The 18882-nt window shown below is 36.2% G+C and overlaps 1 protein-coding gene across 2 annotated transcripts in view; it reads left to right on the plus strand.

Annotated features, from left to right (window-relative positions):
* The first annotated feature begins 1190 nt into the window (after nt 1–1190).
* Nucleotides 1191–18882, plus strand: part of SLC39A12 (solute carrier family 39 member 12) — a 33459-nt gene continuing 15767 nt past the window's right edge. For both annotated transcript variants that reach the window (XM_041408625.1, XM_041408624.1), the window contains exons 1-6: nt 1191–1371; nt 2436–2788; nt 6141–6422; nt 8944–9151; nt 10948–11150; nt 15591–15762. In XM_041408625.1, coding sequence (XP_041264559.1) covers nt 2519–2788; nt 6141–6422; nt 8944–9151; nt 10948–11150; nt 15591–15762 — 1135 coding nt within the window. In that variant the 5' untranslated portion in view covers nt 1191–1371; nt 2436–2518. The remainder of the gene's footprint in view (nt 1372–2435; nt 2789–6140; nt 6423–8943; nt 9152–10947; nt 11151–15590; nt 15763–18882) is intronic.

Consider the following 18882-nt stretch of genomic DNA (forward strand, 5'->3'; position numbering starts at 1 on the left):
TAGTGGAACAAATCTGGACATGGTTAGCTTCGTTTGACAGAACAAATTATATGAAAGCCAGAGGAAATGCATATTATCATGTGTTTCTGCTTTTCAGTCATTCTTATAAAAATATTTATATGAAAAATTTCTCTAATTCCTGTTTTTTTAAAGTGGTATATTTAGAAATGTTAGATTGATAAATACATGTTGTAATTTATGAAGTAAAATAAAATAGTATTTAAAAGTAGGACTGATTTTTAAAATAGCCTTCATCACACGGGAATCTTTACATGTACTTGTACTTTGTGGTTTTGAGAACGTTTGTTTACATTTTGTATTTCCCTCAAGCTGGCGTTGTCAGTTGAATTCTTTTGTAGTCAGCATCAGTTGTCAGTTCTCAGTCTTGCTAAAACAAGGCTGTTCCCTTTGAGCTTACCACCTTACAGACATTTTAGAACCCTGGATTTTTTGTTAATCTAGCTTTAAAGAGAATTATAATGTTTCTATTACTACAGGCTTACTGCTTCACGGGATTTCTTGAGCCAGCTGATATGATAGTCCTCCATAGCAGCACGGAACGTTTGGAAGGTGGGAGAATGATATGACTGGTGTGCTGGTCTCTGTAGAAATCTGTCAGTTGTGACAGTTTTCACTAACTTCCAGTGCAGTAATATTGTTATAGTGTGGTGATGTAAATGTCAACTTCGTAACAGCGTCCCTCTGGAAAATCTGAGTGGGTGGACGGCAATTTTTTCACCACAGGCTGAGCTATCTCAGCTTTTTCAGTTGGAGCAAATGTGACACAGGATAAGTGGGAATGAAAGAGGCTGTTTTCTATGGGCAGTGTTTTGCCAAGAAAAAAATATAATTTTTCTACGGATGTGCTTGAAAAGATTTCTATTTCTGTTGTGTTCTCATATTTTGAAAAAGTAGTAATATTTTAATAAAAAAAAAAAAATTGAGGTTTGTTGTAGCATTGATCAAATAATTTAGTAACACAGAGAACAGTTATGAGTGCTTGCATATATTGTCCATCACAATGAAATGCATTCTTTAGTAGATTTTATACATCTTGTATTTCTAAAATAGACTGTTTACATAAAAAGATAACTACTAGAAAATGTGAAATAAATTCAATAATGCAAGGCTTAGAACTTGCAAGTACAAGAAGAACATGTACTAATTCCTATCCACCTCCATTGTTACCTTAAGGGCAGCTCTCTCCATAGCAACTGAAAACTTTTCAAGGCAGCAATAAACTAATCCTCTCCAGCTTCCAGAGCACCATCAAGGAATTTTAAAAACATTGGACTTCCAGCAGCTAAATACTTCTGAGGATTCAGAAGGCCACAAACCTAGATACTCGAGCATTCTTTTTCCCTTCAGAAGGTAAGGAAATAACATTTAGAAACAAATGCTCATAATATCCTTGTAACTATGATACATATTCCTAACAGTAAAATATATTTAAACACCAAAAGATTTCCTAATATCTACAAACATACTAACTTTTTTTGGGACTAAATGCCCATTTGAATTTGGCAGTTCTTTTTCAATTTTAAATAATTTGTTAGCAAAGTTTCCTTTAAAATAAGACGTGTATCATATTGCGGTTCAAAGATGAATGTACATGTGGCTGTTTAACATGTGCTTTACTATCTGAATATGTATGTCACTGCCAGCATCTGCCCATCAATAAAATCAAAACTTCTGTGGAAAACAGAAGTGAAACTATTTTATAGATTACTGTTAAAGTAGAAGGAGTGGTTTATTAGGAAGGATTGTGAACAAGAGAGATTTATAGTACAAAATGTCTTTTGCACCTAGAGTTAACAAGTTAAGCTTGTTTGTCTTGTTTATTCACTGAGTTCTTTGAGTGAAATTATAACCTCAGATTTGTAATTCTTCCATCTGAGTAACAATCGCTAATTTTTAAGTACATCTTGTTTTTTCTTTTTTTGTGCAGTATAGCAGGAGTTCAGTGATGTTGGTAAAGTGTTTTGACAATATAACCTTCTTTATATTATTTCTATGTAACATAATTACTGTGCATTCATAATAGTATTAGACTAGCAATATTTATTTACAGCTATTTTTGTTACTAAAGACCTGTTTTCATGATGAAATGAAAACAAAAGCTATGGTGTTTTCCTATTAGAATTAGTAGAGAATGCAATAACATAACACTGAAATGAAAGCCATAGACTTTATTTTTAAGAAGAGGGAAGGGCACTTCGAGACAACCTCTTATTGGTAATTCTAAAGAAGTTTTGAGGCCATAGTTGTCTTAGTTTCCTGCTGTTCTGTGCTGTAAAGTCCTTACAGGCTCCCTGTTGTTCAAAACCAGCTTGTCACTGCAAATCAGCTTAGCCGACCAATTAATAAATCCTTTCGAACATATTGCATTCGCACTAATTAAAGGGTTGGGGTTTTTTTTCCCCTTTACCATTCAGATTCTTCAGATTTCCAGTTTAAGCTGTGCAGCCCAAACAACAATCCAACGTTCAGTGCAGATCACAAACTGCAGGAAGAGGAGATGTGTTTTCTGACCAAGTATCCAGCTCTTGGGGTGGTATGTTCTGCTTTCATATTCAGCGTGCTCATTGCTGAAGGACAGCCTGGGGAAGAGCATGGGCAGGATGGCAGCAATCCTCCCAGCAGAGGCTCTCTGGTGGAAGTTTTACGCATTCTCTCAGCTGAAAACACTGAGCTCCACACGAACCACTCACGAGAACTGGTCAAAATGTTACTGGAGAGAGCTGAGTGCCCACAGCGGATTTATGGCATGCAAGAGGATTGTAACCTGGTTAGTGCTTCAATTAATGAGGGATATCTTTACAGGATCATCAGTGAGTTCTAACATTTGTTTGAGTGATACTGTCCTGAATACGACACCTAAACATGTAAAAATCTTCTTGTTGCAGCAAAAAAAAAAAAATTGTTCATGCTTTGTTTCATTTTGAATTATTATTATTTATTATTTGAGCTCATGAAGAGATATTCCAAACATGACAGACATTCCTTTTAAAGTTCCCAAGTGTTTGTTTTTGAGCAAAAGTTTTTCTGCTGAAACCTGGTGTAACAATAAAAGCATGAGCTTGAATTTGGGGCACAGGATTTCCACTGTGGAAAGACATAGGTAAACACTGGGGACCAGTTTTTCCACTTCTTTTGTTGTTGTTCTGGATTTTACTTCATAAAAATAAAACCCAGACAGGATTGTCTCAGATTTATGTACCACTTCACTGAAATATTCAAGATTAAGGGGAGGGTTTGTAAGCAGTTCAGGTCAAGGAAAATGAAAGGCAGAACAATGAATCTACAAATCAAAATTGAAACTGGAAGTAGTCCAGGGTACAGTTGCACAGAGGGATTGGTTGTCTACTTGAGAATATTTTAAGAACTCAGTCCTGATTCAATGAAGAAAGGACAGGGACAGTGTTACTGAGCAACTTAGCTAAAAGGGACGACAAAGGGCTTGGTCAGCCTTGGCTTTCATTACTCTGGCTCTGGCACTGTTCAGTGACCTACATACAGCAGTGTCATTTTATACCACACTTACGAAGATGGTCTGAAAGGTGAATGTTTTTACAAGGTGCTGTTTTCAGCAATCTGCCAAGCCAAAAAGTAGGAATCTTTTTATCCTGTGCAGTAGGCAGCTGCTCACTTTATTAACCCTTTCTAAAAATGCTCCCATTTTTCATACGAACCCAAATGTGAAATTTCATACATAAATATTGTAGGTGCCTCTCATTGCCTAAATGGATAATTTTTCAGAGATTATTCACACATGGGCAACACATATGCATCAGATACAGGCCCAGACTAAAAATTAACAACATCCTCCCAAACTTCACAAAACAGGGGGCTAAGTTTTTGTTTGTCCTTTTTGTTTTTCTTTTCTAGTGGCATGGTTTTTCCTTGTATTTGTGATGTATTTCTGGAGAGCTTGCTGGTGTCCTTGGATGGACAAAATCTAAGGGAAACTTACCTGAGGCTTACTTTGGTCAGTAATGAAGTAATTATGCTCTGCTCAGGCTTCATCTTGGAAATTTTCTATAGGAAGACTTTGAGGACTCCTACCATTTTCGGTATTCCTCAGTGTAATCTGAGTCAGAAACACTGCACACATCCTGCACTGTCAGTGTTTCTGTGCCAGCACCACAGGCACGTGGTTTTCTGTAGGAAGTCCTTGAGAGAAATGTGGCACTTCAGTCACATGGTGCCCACGTGATACTGTGCTGAAATCTTCCATGATGATTTAACAAGATTTGGTAAACCAAGATAGCAAAAACTGTGCAAGAAGCACTATCCTTCAAGTTCATCAAAATTTGAAACAGAATGTCCCATCTTATATTGGCATTTTCTTCCTCATACTTGCTGCGAATCACTAATTGATTTCAGATTCAATTTCCCTTCTAATTCCAGGATTGGCTTATACCACATGACTTTGTTTTCAGATTTTTTTAATTTTTGTTTTTATGATATCTCTATTGGGCATTTAAAAGCAGTGAAGTTTAACATTTTCTTTAGACTCTCTTCTGGTTTGTTGTTATATAGTGGCCCTAAGACTCTTTGGGCAGGGGCTGGCAACTGTTGAATAGCATCTGACATTTTTTTATCTCCTAAGCAAACAGACGTCATATATTTCTTGCATTGGTAAGCAAAATTTTTTTGGAACTTCTGGCCACTTAAAGAAAAGAAACTCAGACTTCAGTGCCAAAGTTCTGGGCTTCTTTTTTTGTTTAGCTTTTCTAAATCAAGGACAGATGTTTTTTCCTGTAAAAATAATAGTAGCAGCAAAAAACCCCCCAAACTAAAAAACAAACAAACAAAAAAAAACCCCCAACCTAATGACTGACTACTTTATATTCTCTTAATATCACTTCAAGGGTCACTCACCACGGGCTACCCATATACTATGGAGTAACTGCATCTTTTACAATGCATCTGCTTCCTTCTGATTAGCAATTTTCTTTTCAGTCATCTTCCTTGCAAGAGCAAACAATGGACTCACTGATTGCAATTTATCCTCAGTGGATTTTAAAATCTTACAGAAATCTTTGAAAATCTTCCACTTCATGCCATATGTTTATTGTATTACTACTGAGTGTTCATAAAGGCTGGTTGACTGACTTGAGGTCTTTGGGACAGAAAAGAGAATAGACTCCTCCTAGTTGAAAGAGTAATTGTCAGAGACTGAATTAGGAAAAGTTAAAGACCTTAATAAGCAATGAAGGCAGGACAGGACACAGTGAACCATACTGTAATCTAGCTTATTTATGTATATAAATAGTTAATTTGACTATTAGTGTCTGCAATTTTGCACATATTAAAAATCTGTGCTCAGATGTAAAGCCTGCACAGGGTGAATATGTAATTTCAGTCCCTCTTGAAATGCTTTTGAAGGACTAAATGGGGTTGAGACCTTGTGCTGGCTCTGCACTGGATCTCATTGTTGCAGTTAACAGAATTCATTGAGAAACATAAAAATAGCTGTGTGATTACAGGCTCAATTATGTCTCTCAGCAGTGCATTGAATATGGTATAACTTCTGTTTACATAGCCTCAATTAACTACAGTTCAGCAACTGTTTTTATCTCATAATGTAAACACGTATAGAATGCACAGATGAAAATATAAATAGGCCTAGCCCTTATCTAATATATTTGCAAGCAGAAGTATAATCTGCTGAAGCCAGTGGAAGGTTTTCACTCTCTACAATGATTGATCAGAATTATTCCTAATTGTAGCGAGTCTCAAACCACTAAATCATAGAATTACGGAATAGAATCATAGAATGGTTTGAGTTTGAAGGGACCATAAAGGTCACGCGGTTCCATTCCCTCTACCATGAGCAAGGGCACCTCCCAATAGACCAGGTTGCTCAAAGTGCCATCTCTAGGACACTTGACTTTCCTTAAAAATAAAAGGGGCTCTGGAAAAAAAACCCCATGGTGTGATCTTGCAGTCATAGAACTCGAAGAATTACCTACCCCCTCCTCCTGCCATTCTGCCAGCCTGCATTTGTGAAGTTTTGGGTTCGATCCCTTAAATATAGAACTTGTATTCTCTCGTTGTCCTTCCTATCTGTATTTGCAGATGCCTGGCAGGGTGTCAGTTGAGTTGAATTTCCATTTATTTTTATTTCTTCACAGTGCCTTGAACCAGATGCTTTGTTACTGATAACTGGAGGAGATTTAGAAGATCATCTCAGTGAAGAAGTATTTGAGAGAATTTCTCTTATTCTTCTCTACTACATTCTTCATCGTAGAGATATGTGTTCTTCAGAGTTCAGCTTAAATGATAAGGATTATAAATTTTACCTACAGAGTATGCTTAGTTTAAGACATGATGAAGACTGTTATTATTTTTCACGAAATGAAACTGAAGATGTTTTAGCTGCAGTAAGGCAACATTTTAAAACTTCTGAAAACCAGGTAAAGAAAACATATGTAAAAATAACTTCATCTTTATTACAGGTATAATGCCTTTATGCTAGTACAGAGACTGTGCCAGTACCACAGTCCTCCAGAAGACTTGTAGGTGAAAGTGTCCTAGCACAGCTTGAACACTGGGATTGTGTTTTATTTGCTGCTTAATGCTTTTCTTTGAGTTGTTTCTGGCAGGGTCTGTGGAAGTGGTTGGTGAAATACTGCACTTTAGGTACCATTCCTAATGGACAATTCAGATGCAGTTGCTCTGCTTAGGGCAGATGGAAAAGAGCACAGCTGTGTAGATGCAATATTTTGCACGTGGCTCCAAGGACAGAAAATAATTTCTCATAGCTGATATTTGTTAGCATGGATACACTACCAGTGATCTATGAGATCTATTTGAGATAGATCTAAGGATCTATTTAAGATCCTTATCTCAAATAGGATCTATAAAATAACAGAACAATATTATAGAGTTCAAAGTTGAAGTATTCAATGGTATAAAGCAAAACAGTTCCATTACTGGCTGGTATAGGAGAAATAATGAATTCTTTTGCTGTGATGATAATCCCTGCCAGGTTCTACACTTCCCTGTCTATCCAAAGCTGGACAAAATGAGGAATATGAAGATGTGATGGCTTCCTTCAGTAGGAACACATTTGTGACTAATTATCTACCAGCATGGATGTGCCTTGTAGAAAGATTGTTAAAGATAAGCTTAAATTTAAAGTTGAAGAAAAAAAGCATGTTGAGGATTTTTGGCTTAAATCGTCATTTCTAAGTCAGGGAACATGTTGTGAGTTTTCTCACTGCTGTTTAGAATTCCTTATTTCAAATAAGGAATTATTATAAAAAATAATAGAATAATATTCTGGAGTTCAAAGTCGAAGAAGAAACTTTTTCTTGTAATGGGCAATAAAATAGGTTTTAGCCAGATTAGCTAACTCCTAAAGTACAGGTTGACCTCCTGTTTGTAGCTCCTTAGATCTGTTCAATGGATTGAGTTAAATTTGGTTTATACAAAGCTCAAAATTTTCATTTCATTAGATTTTCATTTACAGCATGCTGTAGTAGGTTTTTCTGCGCAAGCAGAAGATGGGTAGGAGACCTGGCTGTGTCCAGAATGTTGAGAGCCTCCAGTTCCTCTCTCTGTCTTCTTTGTGTGGTCATTTCCCTGCATAAATTATTCATTGACCAGTGCTTTTGATTCTGAGTCTTGATGAACGTGCCGATTTCCAAGGACTCCAATGGTATCTGAGCAACTGTAAAGAGGCATTGGAGGGTATTTGGAATGTCAAGATAGAATAACAACGCTAAAATGTTTTACTGAGGGTTCTGTTTGTTTATGCTGGCAGTACAATCAGTTGTCAAGTCTGTCCAGTAACTGAGACTTCACCATTCACTGACTTGAGGGAAAAGAGGTTTCTTTTATGAAAGGTACACAAAACATAATAGCATAATACTTGGAATCACAACACTTGAGTTGTGGAAAAGGGCCAATGGCACAGGGTAGTCATAGAAGAAAAGCATTTTTAGTGGCTCTTTATGTGTTTTGGTTTCACAGAAAATATTCTCTTCTTTAGTCATGGCACCTATTATCTTGTTGGAAATGAGAGATTAAGTTTTGGATTGTGAAAATTTTCATGTATAGTGAATGAGCAGGAAAAGAAATGGCAGCCTCCTCTCTGAAGTGTTTGTGGCCTACATAAGGAGAGATGAGTATGTATGAAATAAATGGCTACTGTGCTGGCTCATCTAGCTGACCTTTTAATTTTGCTAATATGAGTTAGAAAATAATTAAATCAAGTAATTTTTTATTTTTATTGTAGTTTCATTCAAACCCAACTATTTGCAGTGAAAATAAACAAGAAAGGAAAAAAATGGAAGAAAATATAAAAAGGGGGGTAAATTTCCAAGCAACTAAGATAGTTTGCAGACCTCCATACACAGTTGGTATACCACTGACTACTGTTTTTATTTGGTCATCCAGCAGGAAAGTCACCCTTTATCAGCAAAATTATATCTTTCCATATTGTACCCAGATAACTAATCCATAAAAAACTATTGATTCCATTGAATAGGTCAGGAACTAAAAACATTTAAAGAATTCTTTCTGAAGTTTGAGATGAAGAGTTACAGTCTGTATTATTTGAGCCAATTTCTTGTGCCTTAACAAAAATTCCTTCCCTTTCTTCCACTTTCTAGAAGTAGATGTAATTGAGGAGGACACTTGGAACAATAGAAACCGCAGGAAAATAACACTAAGTAAAAATAACCTGAATGAAGGACTGTACTTTTCCCCCATTAGACACTGAGTAAATGTTCAAGATTTTTAATTCTATGCCTGTTCTCCTGAAAATGTCCTTTGATTAGCTGTCCTGCTGGCAATTACAGCTTACATCTTAGCATTTGTTCTACTCTGACTGTCTGTGAAATTGTTCTCCACAGTTTCTCCTCCTGTCACTTTGATTATTTAAATGAAGGTGAGAAGGACTGTCTTCATGCTGTTTTCTCCTGATTTCAGTGTGTTGATGTGAGCACTCTGGAGAAAAATGCTGATATAGTGGACAGAGATGGCGCTGATGAAAACACTCTTCCACGCCTGGCTGCTTTAATCCTTACTCTGGCTCTCCAAGGAGTCTGTATGGGGAAAGCAAGTTTGCCTTCCCCAGAATTCTTTATAAAATATATTTTCAGTTCTCTAAATAGTACCACTGAGCTCCAAGTGACAGGTAAGCTGGAGTATGCAAAGTTAATTTTATTCAGGAAAATTTATTGCTGGACTTATCAGAAATGCTACTTAACCATAAATAAATAGAAGTATAGGAGTGCTCTAACTGGTCCAAAAATAACAAAACAAAAAACCTGAAACAAAACAAAACAAACGCCAAGCTCTCAGCAGCAGCAGCTATTAATTTCTGTAAAAGGTTGTGCCTGCTTGGCAGTTTAAGAAGCTACACCATCAATTCAGAGGCCTGGTATGGGTTTAGAAGATTGTTATAAGACATCAACTTTTCCTTTTTTTGTGGCAATTGCTAACAGCAACAACTTACAAGCTTTTCAGAGCACTTTCTTAAAGTTACATTAAGTATGGGTTAAAACAGATTAAAAAGTTGAATTGAGCATAGCTAAAAATATTTTTAAAATTCATAGGTTACACAGAGGTATATTGAATTGCAGAAATAAATACTAAAAAAATAATAATCCTTAGCCCTAAACTGGGGCTTATAGATTGTATTTAAAAACACTGGTTTGGCAGCAAAGCCCTTCCTTTAAAATTGCCCAGCCAGATCTTGTAAAATAATTCTCACAAGAATGGATGGAGCCATCTCAGCACAGTGCTACTAAATAGCTATATATGGTGAAATCTGGGCCCCAGTGAAGATAACAGCAGGACTGTATGCTTGGTGGAGTTAGGATATCATTGAGAAAAACAAAAATATATTCTTAAGCAGTTTGTTACAGAGTAAGTATATTTTAAGTCTAAGCTCATTATACTGTCCCTTTAAATTTATTTAAATTCTTAACAGTAACTTCAGGAAAGAGTAAGAATCTGAAGCATAGAAAAAGAAAATTAGATTTTACTACATTTAGAAAACAAATATACCTGCAAATATAGCTCCATTCAGATCTGTTTGTTTAAGTAGCCAAAAGAAAGTAGTGAAACATCTTATCAGAAACTTTTTTGTGAGATTTACCGTTAAGATTACACCATTTGCATTTTCTGAGTAACAAGATTAAAAAAATTAAGGATTATTATATTGAAACATTCCCATTAATCTAAATTTATTTAAAGTTAATTTGTGGGCCCCTTTTTAATGGACAGAAATTATCACTATGGTTTTATTTGACAGTGCAGGGGAGAAGGAAGGTGATAAGGAAGATAGGATAGGGGCTGCCTCTCAAATAACCGGGCATTCCATCAGCAGAAGCACCCATTGCACCCCAGCTGTGTCATGATACGTCTGTGCATGATCTCAGATTTGGATTAGGGATCCTGTCTCTCTCCTTCCTGTTTCAGTGCTGTGAGCAGGCATCCTTCCCAGTTAACCAAAGGAGAGAAAAAATTCACTGTCCTGTGCTGCACTTCTGAAGTGCAAGGACAGCACAACATCCTGAAGATTCATTTCAGGACACCCTATGGAGGATGTGTTTTCTGATCTGAATACCTGGCTGTGGCAACTTAGCATGGAGTTCCATTTACACAGGGAAATTTTAAGAACAGTGAAGTTATTTAGCAATTACTAGAAAACTTTGTCAGAGATGCTGATTAAATGAAAGATGAGTTGCCTTCCAGTCACATCTGAGTGTGATATGTAAAGAAGGAAAGGCTGAGGATCTGGGTGTCTGGAACTTCCAGAGTTGTTAAGCAGAAATTGCCTCCAGTACCAAACTGAGAAAAGAGTATTAAAATGAGGAATTGAATCAATGTTGTAACAAACAAAAAGAAAAAAAATGTTTTAAATGTTTTGTCTTTTAAATGTGCATTTTCCTATGGTAACATATCTGTTCTCTAATTAATTACTAGAACTAGAACAACTGCTCAATGTGCTTAGAGCCAAAAAGGCCTGCACTGTAAATGGACAATTTCACAGTCACAAAAGAAGACGTTACAGTATGGCAATCAGAGATATTGGAAGAAGAAATACTTCAGTCAAAGGAAACCATACAAAAGGAGACTATCTGAAAGGCTATTTTGAAGATCGTGAAAGAAACACAGATTGGGACCAGGTTAATTTATTTTTATGTTATTATAATGTTGGTGACAGAATTTCACTGTCAGAAGTTTAAATTGATTTGCAAACCATGCAATATGTCTGAGGTAAAATGTATTAGTTTCAAAAAGGCGTGTAGATATAGATGAAAATATAGATTTATATAGCTATATTTGTTTAAATATTAATTGGGAAAAAAACCTTTGTGGATGTTGAACGTACAATTGAAGTCACTGGGAGGGGCTAACAATGGTTAGTGTTATGTGGCATCAGGTGTTTCTTCAAGACTCAGAGGAGTGGATTAACATGGCTTTGATGTTTCCTTACAGTTATTAGAGATTCCTTGTGGTTTTATATCACAGAGTTTCTAGGACGCCTTAAGTGAACTGGTAGAAAGAGGTATTGTTTTGTACTAAGGAAAACAAAGTAAATTAAAGTTTTTATGTAAGTTGCTTTTAAAAGGCTTCTGTAAATTGAAGATTGGACATTTCCAAACTCTTTTTATAGCCATCAATGGAATCCAGAGGCCTTCTTTAGAAAGTATAAGGTCTGTAAAACAAAGCCTTAGGTATTCAAAGTGTCCTCTCAGAGAACTTTGAAGGACACTGGCTTATTGCAGGCGATTTCATCCTTATCCTAAGAATCTGAAAATAAATAAAATTTGTTTATAACAATGATCAAGATGGTAGTTGACTTCCATCCTTAGAGTGGATATCATTCCTTAGACAAAAAAGGAGACTTCAAAGTATATATTTTGGTATATATTTTGGTGTATACATTTGAAATATATCCTTCAAAGAACACTTTTCTATTGTTTTCAACCCTTTACCATTTATATTAACTCAGTGGCAATGTTTCTTCTCGATTTAGGAGAACTGAGCAATGTGCAATTGACTTTTTCTGTGTGGTCATTTTATCATGGAAAGCTGAGACAAATTTCATCTGGCTAAATGCTATAGATATTTATCTGTGTAATTGTATTGCATTTGAAATGCGTACTCTATCAATACATTTATTTCTTTGCACCACAAAAAAGGATCACTCTGATCAGCATGATGAGGCTTTTAATGGGGTCTCAAAATAATCTTAAATTAAGGTCATTTTAAATGTGTTTCATAAGATTTTTAAATCATGAAGGACAGAAATCAGTAGTGATTCTATCTGTAAAAACAGTGAAATTCTCCAGCAATTGAAGTATTTTTAAAGCTCAGTTTTTTGATGTCTTGAACTTCTAAAACTGACTGTAAATCAAAGGATAAGTGTGCAGGGGCATTATCTGAGTCTTAGGAGTCAACTGAAAGCCAAATATTCTGTATACATTAAAAAAAAATCACAAAGAAACATCTGGACAGAAGATAATTTCTCTTCTTTATGAATATTAGTAGTTTCTAAGGGTATTTTTATTATTTCTGTTCTTTTTAGCTATGTCTATTTTCCTTTACATATTTCATTAGAACACTTCATATTTCACTGCAGTGTTGCTCATTTTCTCTCCTGTTTTCTGCACCTATGATAGCCATTGTGTTTCATTAGTAGCAGATTCTGCTACATACAGGTCATTGACTTGCCTATGGCTTGTGTTTGCTAACTGGTTTAAGATCTGAAATTTAATTTTTATATAGGAATAATTATTTAAAACATTACCACAAAAAAGGGTCACTGCTTTCTTTTAAAGTCATTATTTTCTCTACAATTAAAAATGTCTAAGTAAGTGGCAAATGATCTAATAAGATAAATAATCATAAATTTCATTAAACTATGTCACAATGTCTATGTATTCATTTATCCTTCCTCATTAAACAAACATGGACTTTGGAAACCCAAATCATCCATCCATCCATCCATCCATCCATCCATCCATCCATCCATCCATCCATCCAGTTTTTCACATTAAAACATGCAAAATCAATGTGCTTATTTCTTTGTTATTATCCTCCAGGATGATACACACATAATTGCTTTTCTAATGGAGACAGTTCTCTGCCTCCTTATGTTAAAAAGCTTCAAAGACTGGGGTTTGCAACTAGAAAAGATGCAGGTCCTCATGCCCCACATCTTACAAGAACATTTTACTAAATAGACCTTAATGCTATTTTTATGTAGGGGTGGACAGTTTCTTTTTACAATTGATATTTTGCTTTTCATTGAAAATTAGTGGTAATAAATTCACATTAAAATTTAGATTCATAGTAATCCTGGACCTCATCTTGTCTATTATACTTTTCAAAAAGAGCCAGCTTCAAAATCAGATCAGGTTTCACAGAGCCATGTTCAGTTGAATTCGGAATGTCTCCAAAAACAGTGTTAGACAGTCTTTGGGAAACCTTTACCAGTGCTTTATTGCCTTCATCTTCATGGCCTTCTTTATTATAACAAATTTGAGATTTTTGTTGCTGTAACTAATACCTTTTGCCTCTCATTCTTTTACTGTATGCCTTTGAAAAGATTCTGGTTATCTCTTCCCTCTAAACCACCTTAGACAGTTGAAGACTTAAGATACCCACCTACCCTTCTGTTCCCAAACTGAGCAAACCCAGGTCCCTCAGCCTCTCCTGGCACATCATGTGCCGCAGTTCCCTAGCAATCTTGGTGGCCCTCCACTTCCCTCAATTTGCCAGTGTATTGCACTGCTGGTTATTAAACTGGACATAGTCCAGATGTGGCCTCCCGTGTCCTGAGTTGTGGGCAATATTCTTTCTCCAGTACCTGCTGGCTCTGCTCTTGCTAATGCAGCCAGTGTGCAGTTAGGGGTCATTGCCACAAGGGCACACTGGTGGCTCATGTTCAAGGTTCCTGTCAGGACCCACCCCAAAGGCTTTTTCTGGAAACCTGCCTTCCTTCTGGCCAGTTTTGCCTAGCCTTCATTGACACATGGAGCTATTCTGTGTGAAGCACAATAAGTTTGTCTTGGCTGATCTTCAGGAAAGTCTGGTCAGCCCATTTCTTTGTCTTGTCAAGGTCCCTCTAAATAGCAGCCACACCCATCAGCATACTGACTAGTGGTCCCAGTTGAGTTTCACCTGTGAATGCCATCTGGTGCACTCTGTTCCATCACTCAAGTTGTTCGTGAAGCTGTTAAATAATATCATCCCTGCTCTTACTGGTCAGCAATTCTGCTCATAATGAGCCAAAATCCCAGTCTTCCAACTTAATACCAGATATCAGTGGTCCCTAGTTCTAGAGTCAATATCACTGCCTAGAACAGGCAAAATTAAGGTCTCTTCCAATACAGTAGGTCTTTATTGTCTTCATGCTCTCCTTTGGCTTGAAGGCAGGTCCAGGTGACAAGATCACCCATTGTCCTGAATATTTGAACGTGGTTTTCAGAAAAAAATATATCAGTGCTCAATTAATTCAGTTTCTTAGTGAACCACAGGGCATATTTTACTTCACTAATGGATGAGCAATAGCAGGAATGTGTTGGGTTTTAACTGGGTTATTTAAAGGTAATTATACTTAACAACTTCAGAAGAAGCTTAGGCTTCAGTAATGAGAGAAAGAATATTTAGGAATCCCTTGAGTCTCAGATGCAGACCAATTTAAATGAAAGAAATTTTTTTGTTTCCAAATATTGAATTGCAGCTCATCAGATGAGATTAAGAAATGAAGATTATTAATATGATAACATATTTGTTAAGTAAGATAACATATTTGATCTGAAGTTCTGTTTAAAAATGTATACAGAAATTTCCACTAGAATTTTTCTTGTGTTAACTGTTCATGTTTTTACTAGAAGTTTCATCCTAGAGAGAAAAATACAACTCTTCATGAAAATTTTGGCAATATAAATGCTTCCATGAAAAATTGCTTCTTTTGACAAAGAGATGGTCCAAGCAAGAACAAAAAAAGTAGATGGAATTCTGAAGTACCTGTAATAATACAATTATTAAGCAATCTTTAGACCAGTGTTAGACTATATAACATCTAGTTTGCTGATGTGCACTCATTTAATGAATTTAAAAGGCTAACTTATTTCCATATCTTAGTGAAGATCCAGTACAAGGACAAATCTCAGTGTTGCTTTGATGTAGGCAGTATCTTATATGAATAGCACAATTACTGCAAGTATAGTTTCACAAAAATAGCTAAGAATTTTAATGCTAATATGGTTCATATTAGCATTAAAACATTTTTCTTAGCACATATAACAATAAAATGTTGAGAGATATTATTTTTTAAGATCTTAATGACATTAAGTGGCTTCAATAGAAATTGAGCTGGTTTATCCCAAAGATTCTGGTCTTTCTGAAATATATGGTAGTATCAAGTTTACACAGAAAAAAAGTGAAGTAATTGAAGTAATTAAATTAATTTAAGCAAGAAAGAGTATAGATATATAGCAGTTTTCTTCTAGGACTGGAGTACCCTGTCTTCTTCTAAGATTCTGTATTTAACCTCAAAATTAAATGCAGGTATATGCAACATGTTTAGTAACTCTATATACTTTTCTACAAAGGTTTGTTTCTCTGCCAATGAACTTGTGAAGATATTTTTGAAAAACAGTTCTTCTTCCATTTCTAAGGACCACTTCAAGCAAATCAGTCCAGCTATCATTCAGCAACTTTTAAGTTGTTCATGTCAGCTTCCTGACTTCAAACAGACAAAGCTTCCACCAACAACTGTGGAAAGTAAGTTATGTTCTTGTTAATAAATTAATATTTAATTAATATTAATAAGATTAAAAAGGTGCAAGGACTTCTGGAGACTTTTCATTAATTAATAATCCAGAACATGGGATTTATGTCATCTGTAATTTATGCATTCTATCATTTCTTAGCATACATGTCAGATAATAGTATTATATTGAGAAATGAGGGGATTCAATGGTCAAATTTCATAGTATTTGGAATTTTATTTCCACGTGTAAGATTTTAAGCTTTATTTTCTTCTTTTGTTAGAGGACTGCTTGATATTGCCAGCAGGTGGGCAATAACAGGTCCTCGTTGTGGATTGCTGGGCAGTAAGGGCTTATATTGTGAAAATTGCACCAGGTTTCTGTTGTAATCATTGCATTGCTCTTACATAAAGCTTCAAAGTTACATTAGCTGGCATTTTATACAATGATGTGGCAAATGCTTGATACAGACAAGTTGTGCAGGAGCACTACTGGTGTTTCAGCTTGTGATATTTTATAGCAGAGAAGCTTTGAGGATTTTATTGGGGTTAGAAAAACATCCAGAAAATCCAGGGCAGCAGGACCTGTGTGATAGAGCTGGAACACGAACTGACTGAGGGTATAATTGAGTTGTTTCTTGCAGTTGTAGCCCTCACATGCCTCTGCTTCCAGTGTTTTCTGCTCCATGTGTTCCATGGACTCCACTTCTCCTGTAATCAATCCTTAGTCCACTTTATAAAAGAAAAATCAGAATCTGAGCTGACTCAGATTCAGCGTCAGCTGAATCAGAAATAGGGCTTCTTAATGTGTTTTCTGTTTTTTTTCCTTACTTTAAGCCAATGATATCTGGGTTACAAATCAAAGTGTATTGGTGTAATAACAAAGACATTAATTTTGGTAGGGAATTTGGGAGTCAGGAATGACCAAAAAGGAGTAGACATCTAACCATAATTGCCTGCATCTACAGGAGCACTTTTTAGGCTACAAATCAATGTCTTCAATGCCTTTATCCTAATATCTACTTGGTCAGCTTTAGATGACTAGGTCTTTCTGGAGCTAGTAAGTTTTCCCCACATCCTGCCGCGCAATGATCCTTATGGAACAGCACACAAATTAAAAAGCATGAAAGGACACATGTGAATATCCCAGAAGTAAAAAGCATGGGAGGATACTCATGAATATCCAAAGAATTGTTATAGTAGAAAGAGAATAGGAAGAATCATTATTGGTCTTCAATAGGCAGCAGTCCTTCTTTCTTATCTTACATCTCTGCTCATTACCTGAACACCTTGCAGTCTTTACTGCTTTGATCTTTTCTGTGCTTCACAGATATGACCATTTTTTAGAACAAGAATCAAGGGACAAAGAAAGAAAACAAAGGAACTTACTCAGGTCACATACAAGGTTCATAAAAATTCACTGTTAAGGGGGATTCTTCCAATCTAAAGCCATCAGCCTAATCAATGACATTTTACTGATCTCATAAAGGTGAGAGATGAGAAAAATTGAACTATTCAAGTGCAGAATGGAATTAATAAGAGCCCTTTCTGCAGCCCTTTCCCTGTGTATTTGGACAAAGGAAGGTTTCCATGACCACAGGGACACTTCTGCTGTCTTGATACAGATAAAGGACTCCATGATTGACCTGTGCGTGACCTAGTGACCTGGGCTTAGGCTCATTAGTCTTATTCTGAACTCTATTTTACTGATGGGCTGTGCTGTTTTGGCTGTCACCAAGGCCTGACATTCCATATATATCTACTATACTCTTGTATTTGGATGTGCAGTCTGTGAAATTAGCTGTCTGATTTTATGAGGTGCTAAGCACTTGCAGTGCTGTTGAAGTTTAAAATGTTAAGTAACAGTTTTCAATATTTTGGCATTAATTCCTTTATGTGTGTTTCTCATCAGTGTTTTACCTCCCATTATAAGACTTCCAAAGAAATTTATCAGGATTCATGTTGTGCAAAAGGTTGGAAATGTGAACAGTGAGTAACTCTGAGGAATTATAAGACTAACATTCAAAAACATTCCAGTAATCTGGGAAAAATAGGCTGGTGGTCCTGGTGTGTTAACTGAAGGGATGTATTTCCACAGCAGAATTTTAAATATAATTTGGACCAAAATGTTTATGCTTAGAACCTAAATTAGATCACTACATTTATTTGAGGTTTTAGGCCTTTGTTTGTTTACAGAAAATGATTTAGTTAAAAATGTGGTGTTGACTGTAAAGATACACAGGTGTGGCATGTGAGAACATAGAATCTCAAGCATAAATCTTTTAATAGAGGAAGCAAATGCAGAGCAGTGTTCACTGTGCTGCTCTGAGTGCCTCTGATTTGCATAGCCACAGTCTGTTTAGCTCTTAAGGTCTGAAATTTGGAAGTACTAGACTATTACACGCAGAGCCTGAAAAATGAATGTTTTCTGGGCTTCTAATTCTGTCATCTGTTCACACATTACTAGAGAAATCTATGTGGCTGTTGTGGCTTAACCCCAGACAGAACCTAAATATGAAGCAGCCATTTTTTCACCCCTCACTGCCTCCCACCCAGGGATTGGGGAGGAGAACTGGACAAAGGTAAAACCCATCAGTTGAGCTATCATCAGTTTAATAATTGAGATAAAGTAAAATATACAATTCATGCTACTCCTCCTGCTACTGCAATTAGTAATGGGAAGGAAGATTAAAAAAAAAAAAAAAAAGAGAGAGGGAAATAAACCTCAAGATGAAGAAGTGACTGGCAACACAATTGCTTACCACCTGCTGACTGATGCCCACTGATGCCCAGCTCACCCCCGGGCAGCAGTCAGCCCGTCCTGGCCAATTTCTCACAGTTTCTACACTTGGCATGATGTTCTGTAGTGTGGAGTGTCTTTTTAGCCAGTTTGGTCAGCTGTCCCAGGTGTGTTCCTCCCTCACCTCCTCAGATTCTTGTTCAGCTCCTCACTTTCAGAGCATGAGATACTGAAAAGTCCTTGACTCAGGGTAAGCACAGCTTAGCAACAACCAAAACATCAGTGTGTTGTCAACATTATTCTCATCCTGCATCCAAAACACTGCACTGTACCAGGTACTAGGAAAATTAACTCAATCCCAGCTGAAATCAGATAGTGTCACAATGAATCACTT

The sequence above is a fragment of the Onychostruthus taczanowskii genome, unplaced genomic scaffold (assembly GCF_017590055.1).
Source record: "Onychostruthus taczanowskii isolate IOZ18803 unplaced genomic scaffold, ASM1759005v1 scaffold3, whole genome shotgun sequence".
In the NCBI taxonomy this organism is placed as follows: domain Eukaryota; kingdom Metazoa; phylum Chordata; class Aves; order Passeriformes; family Passeridae; genus Onychostruthus; species Onychostruthus taczanowskii.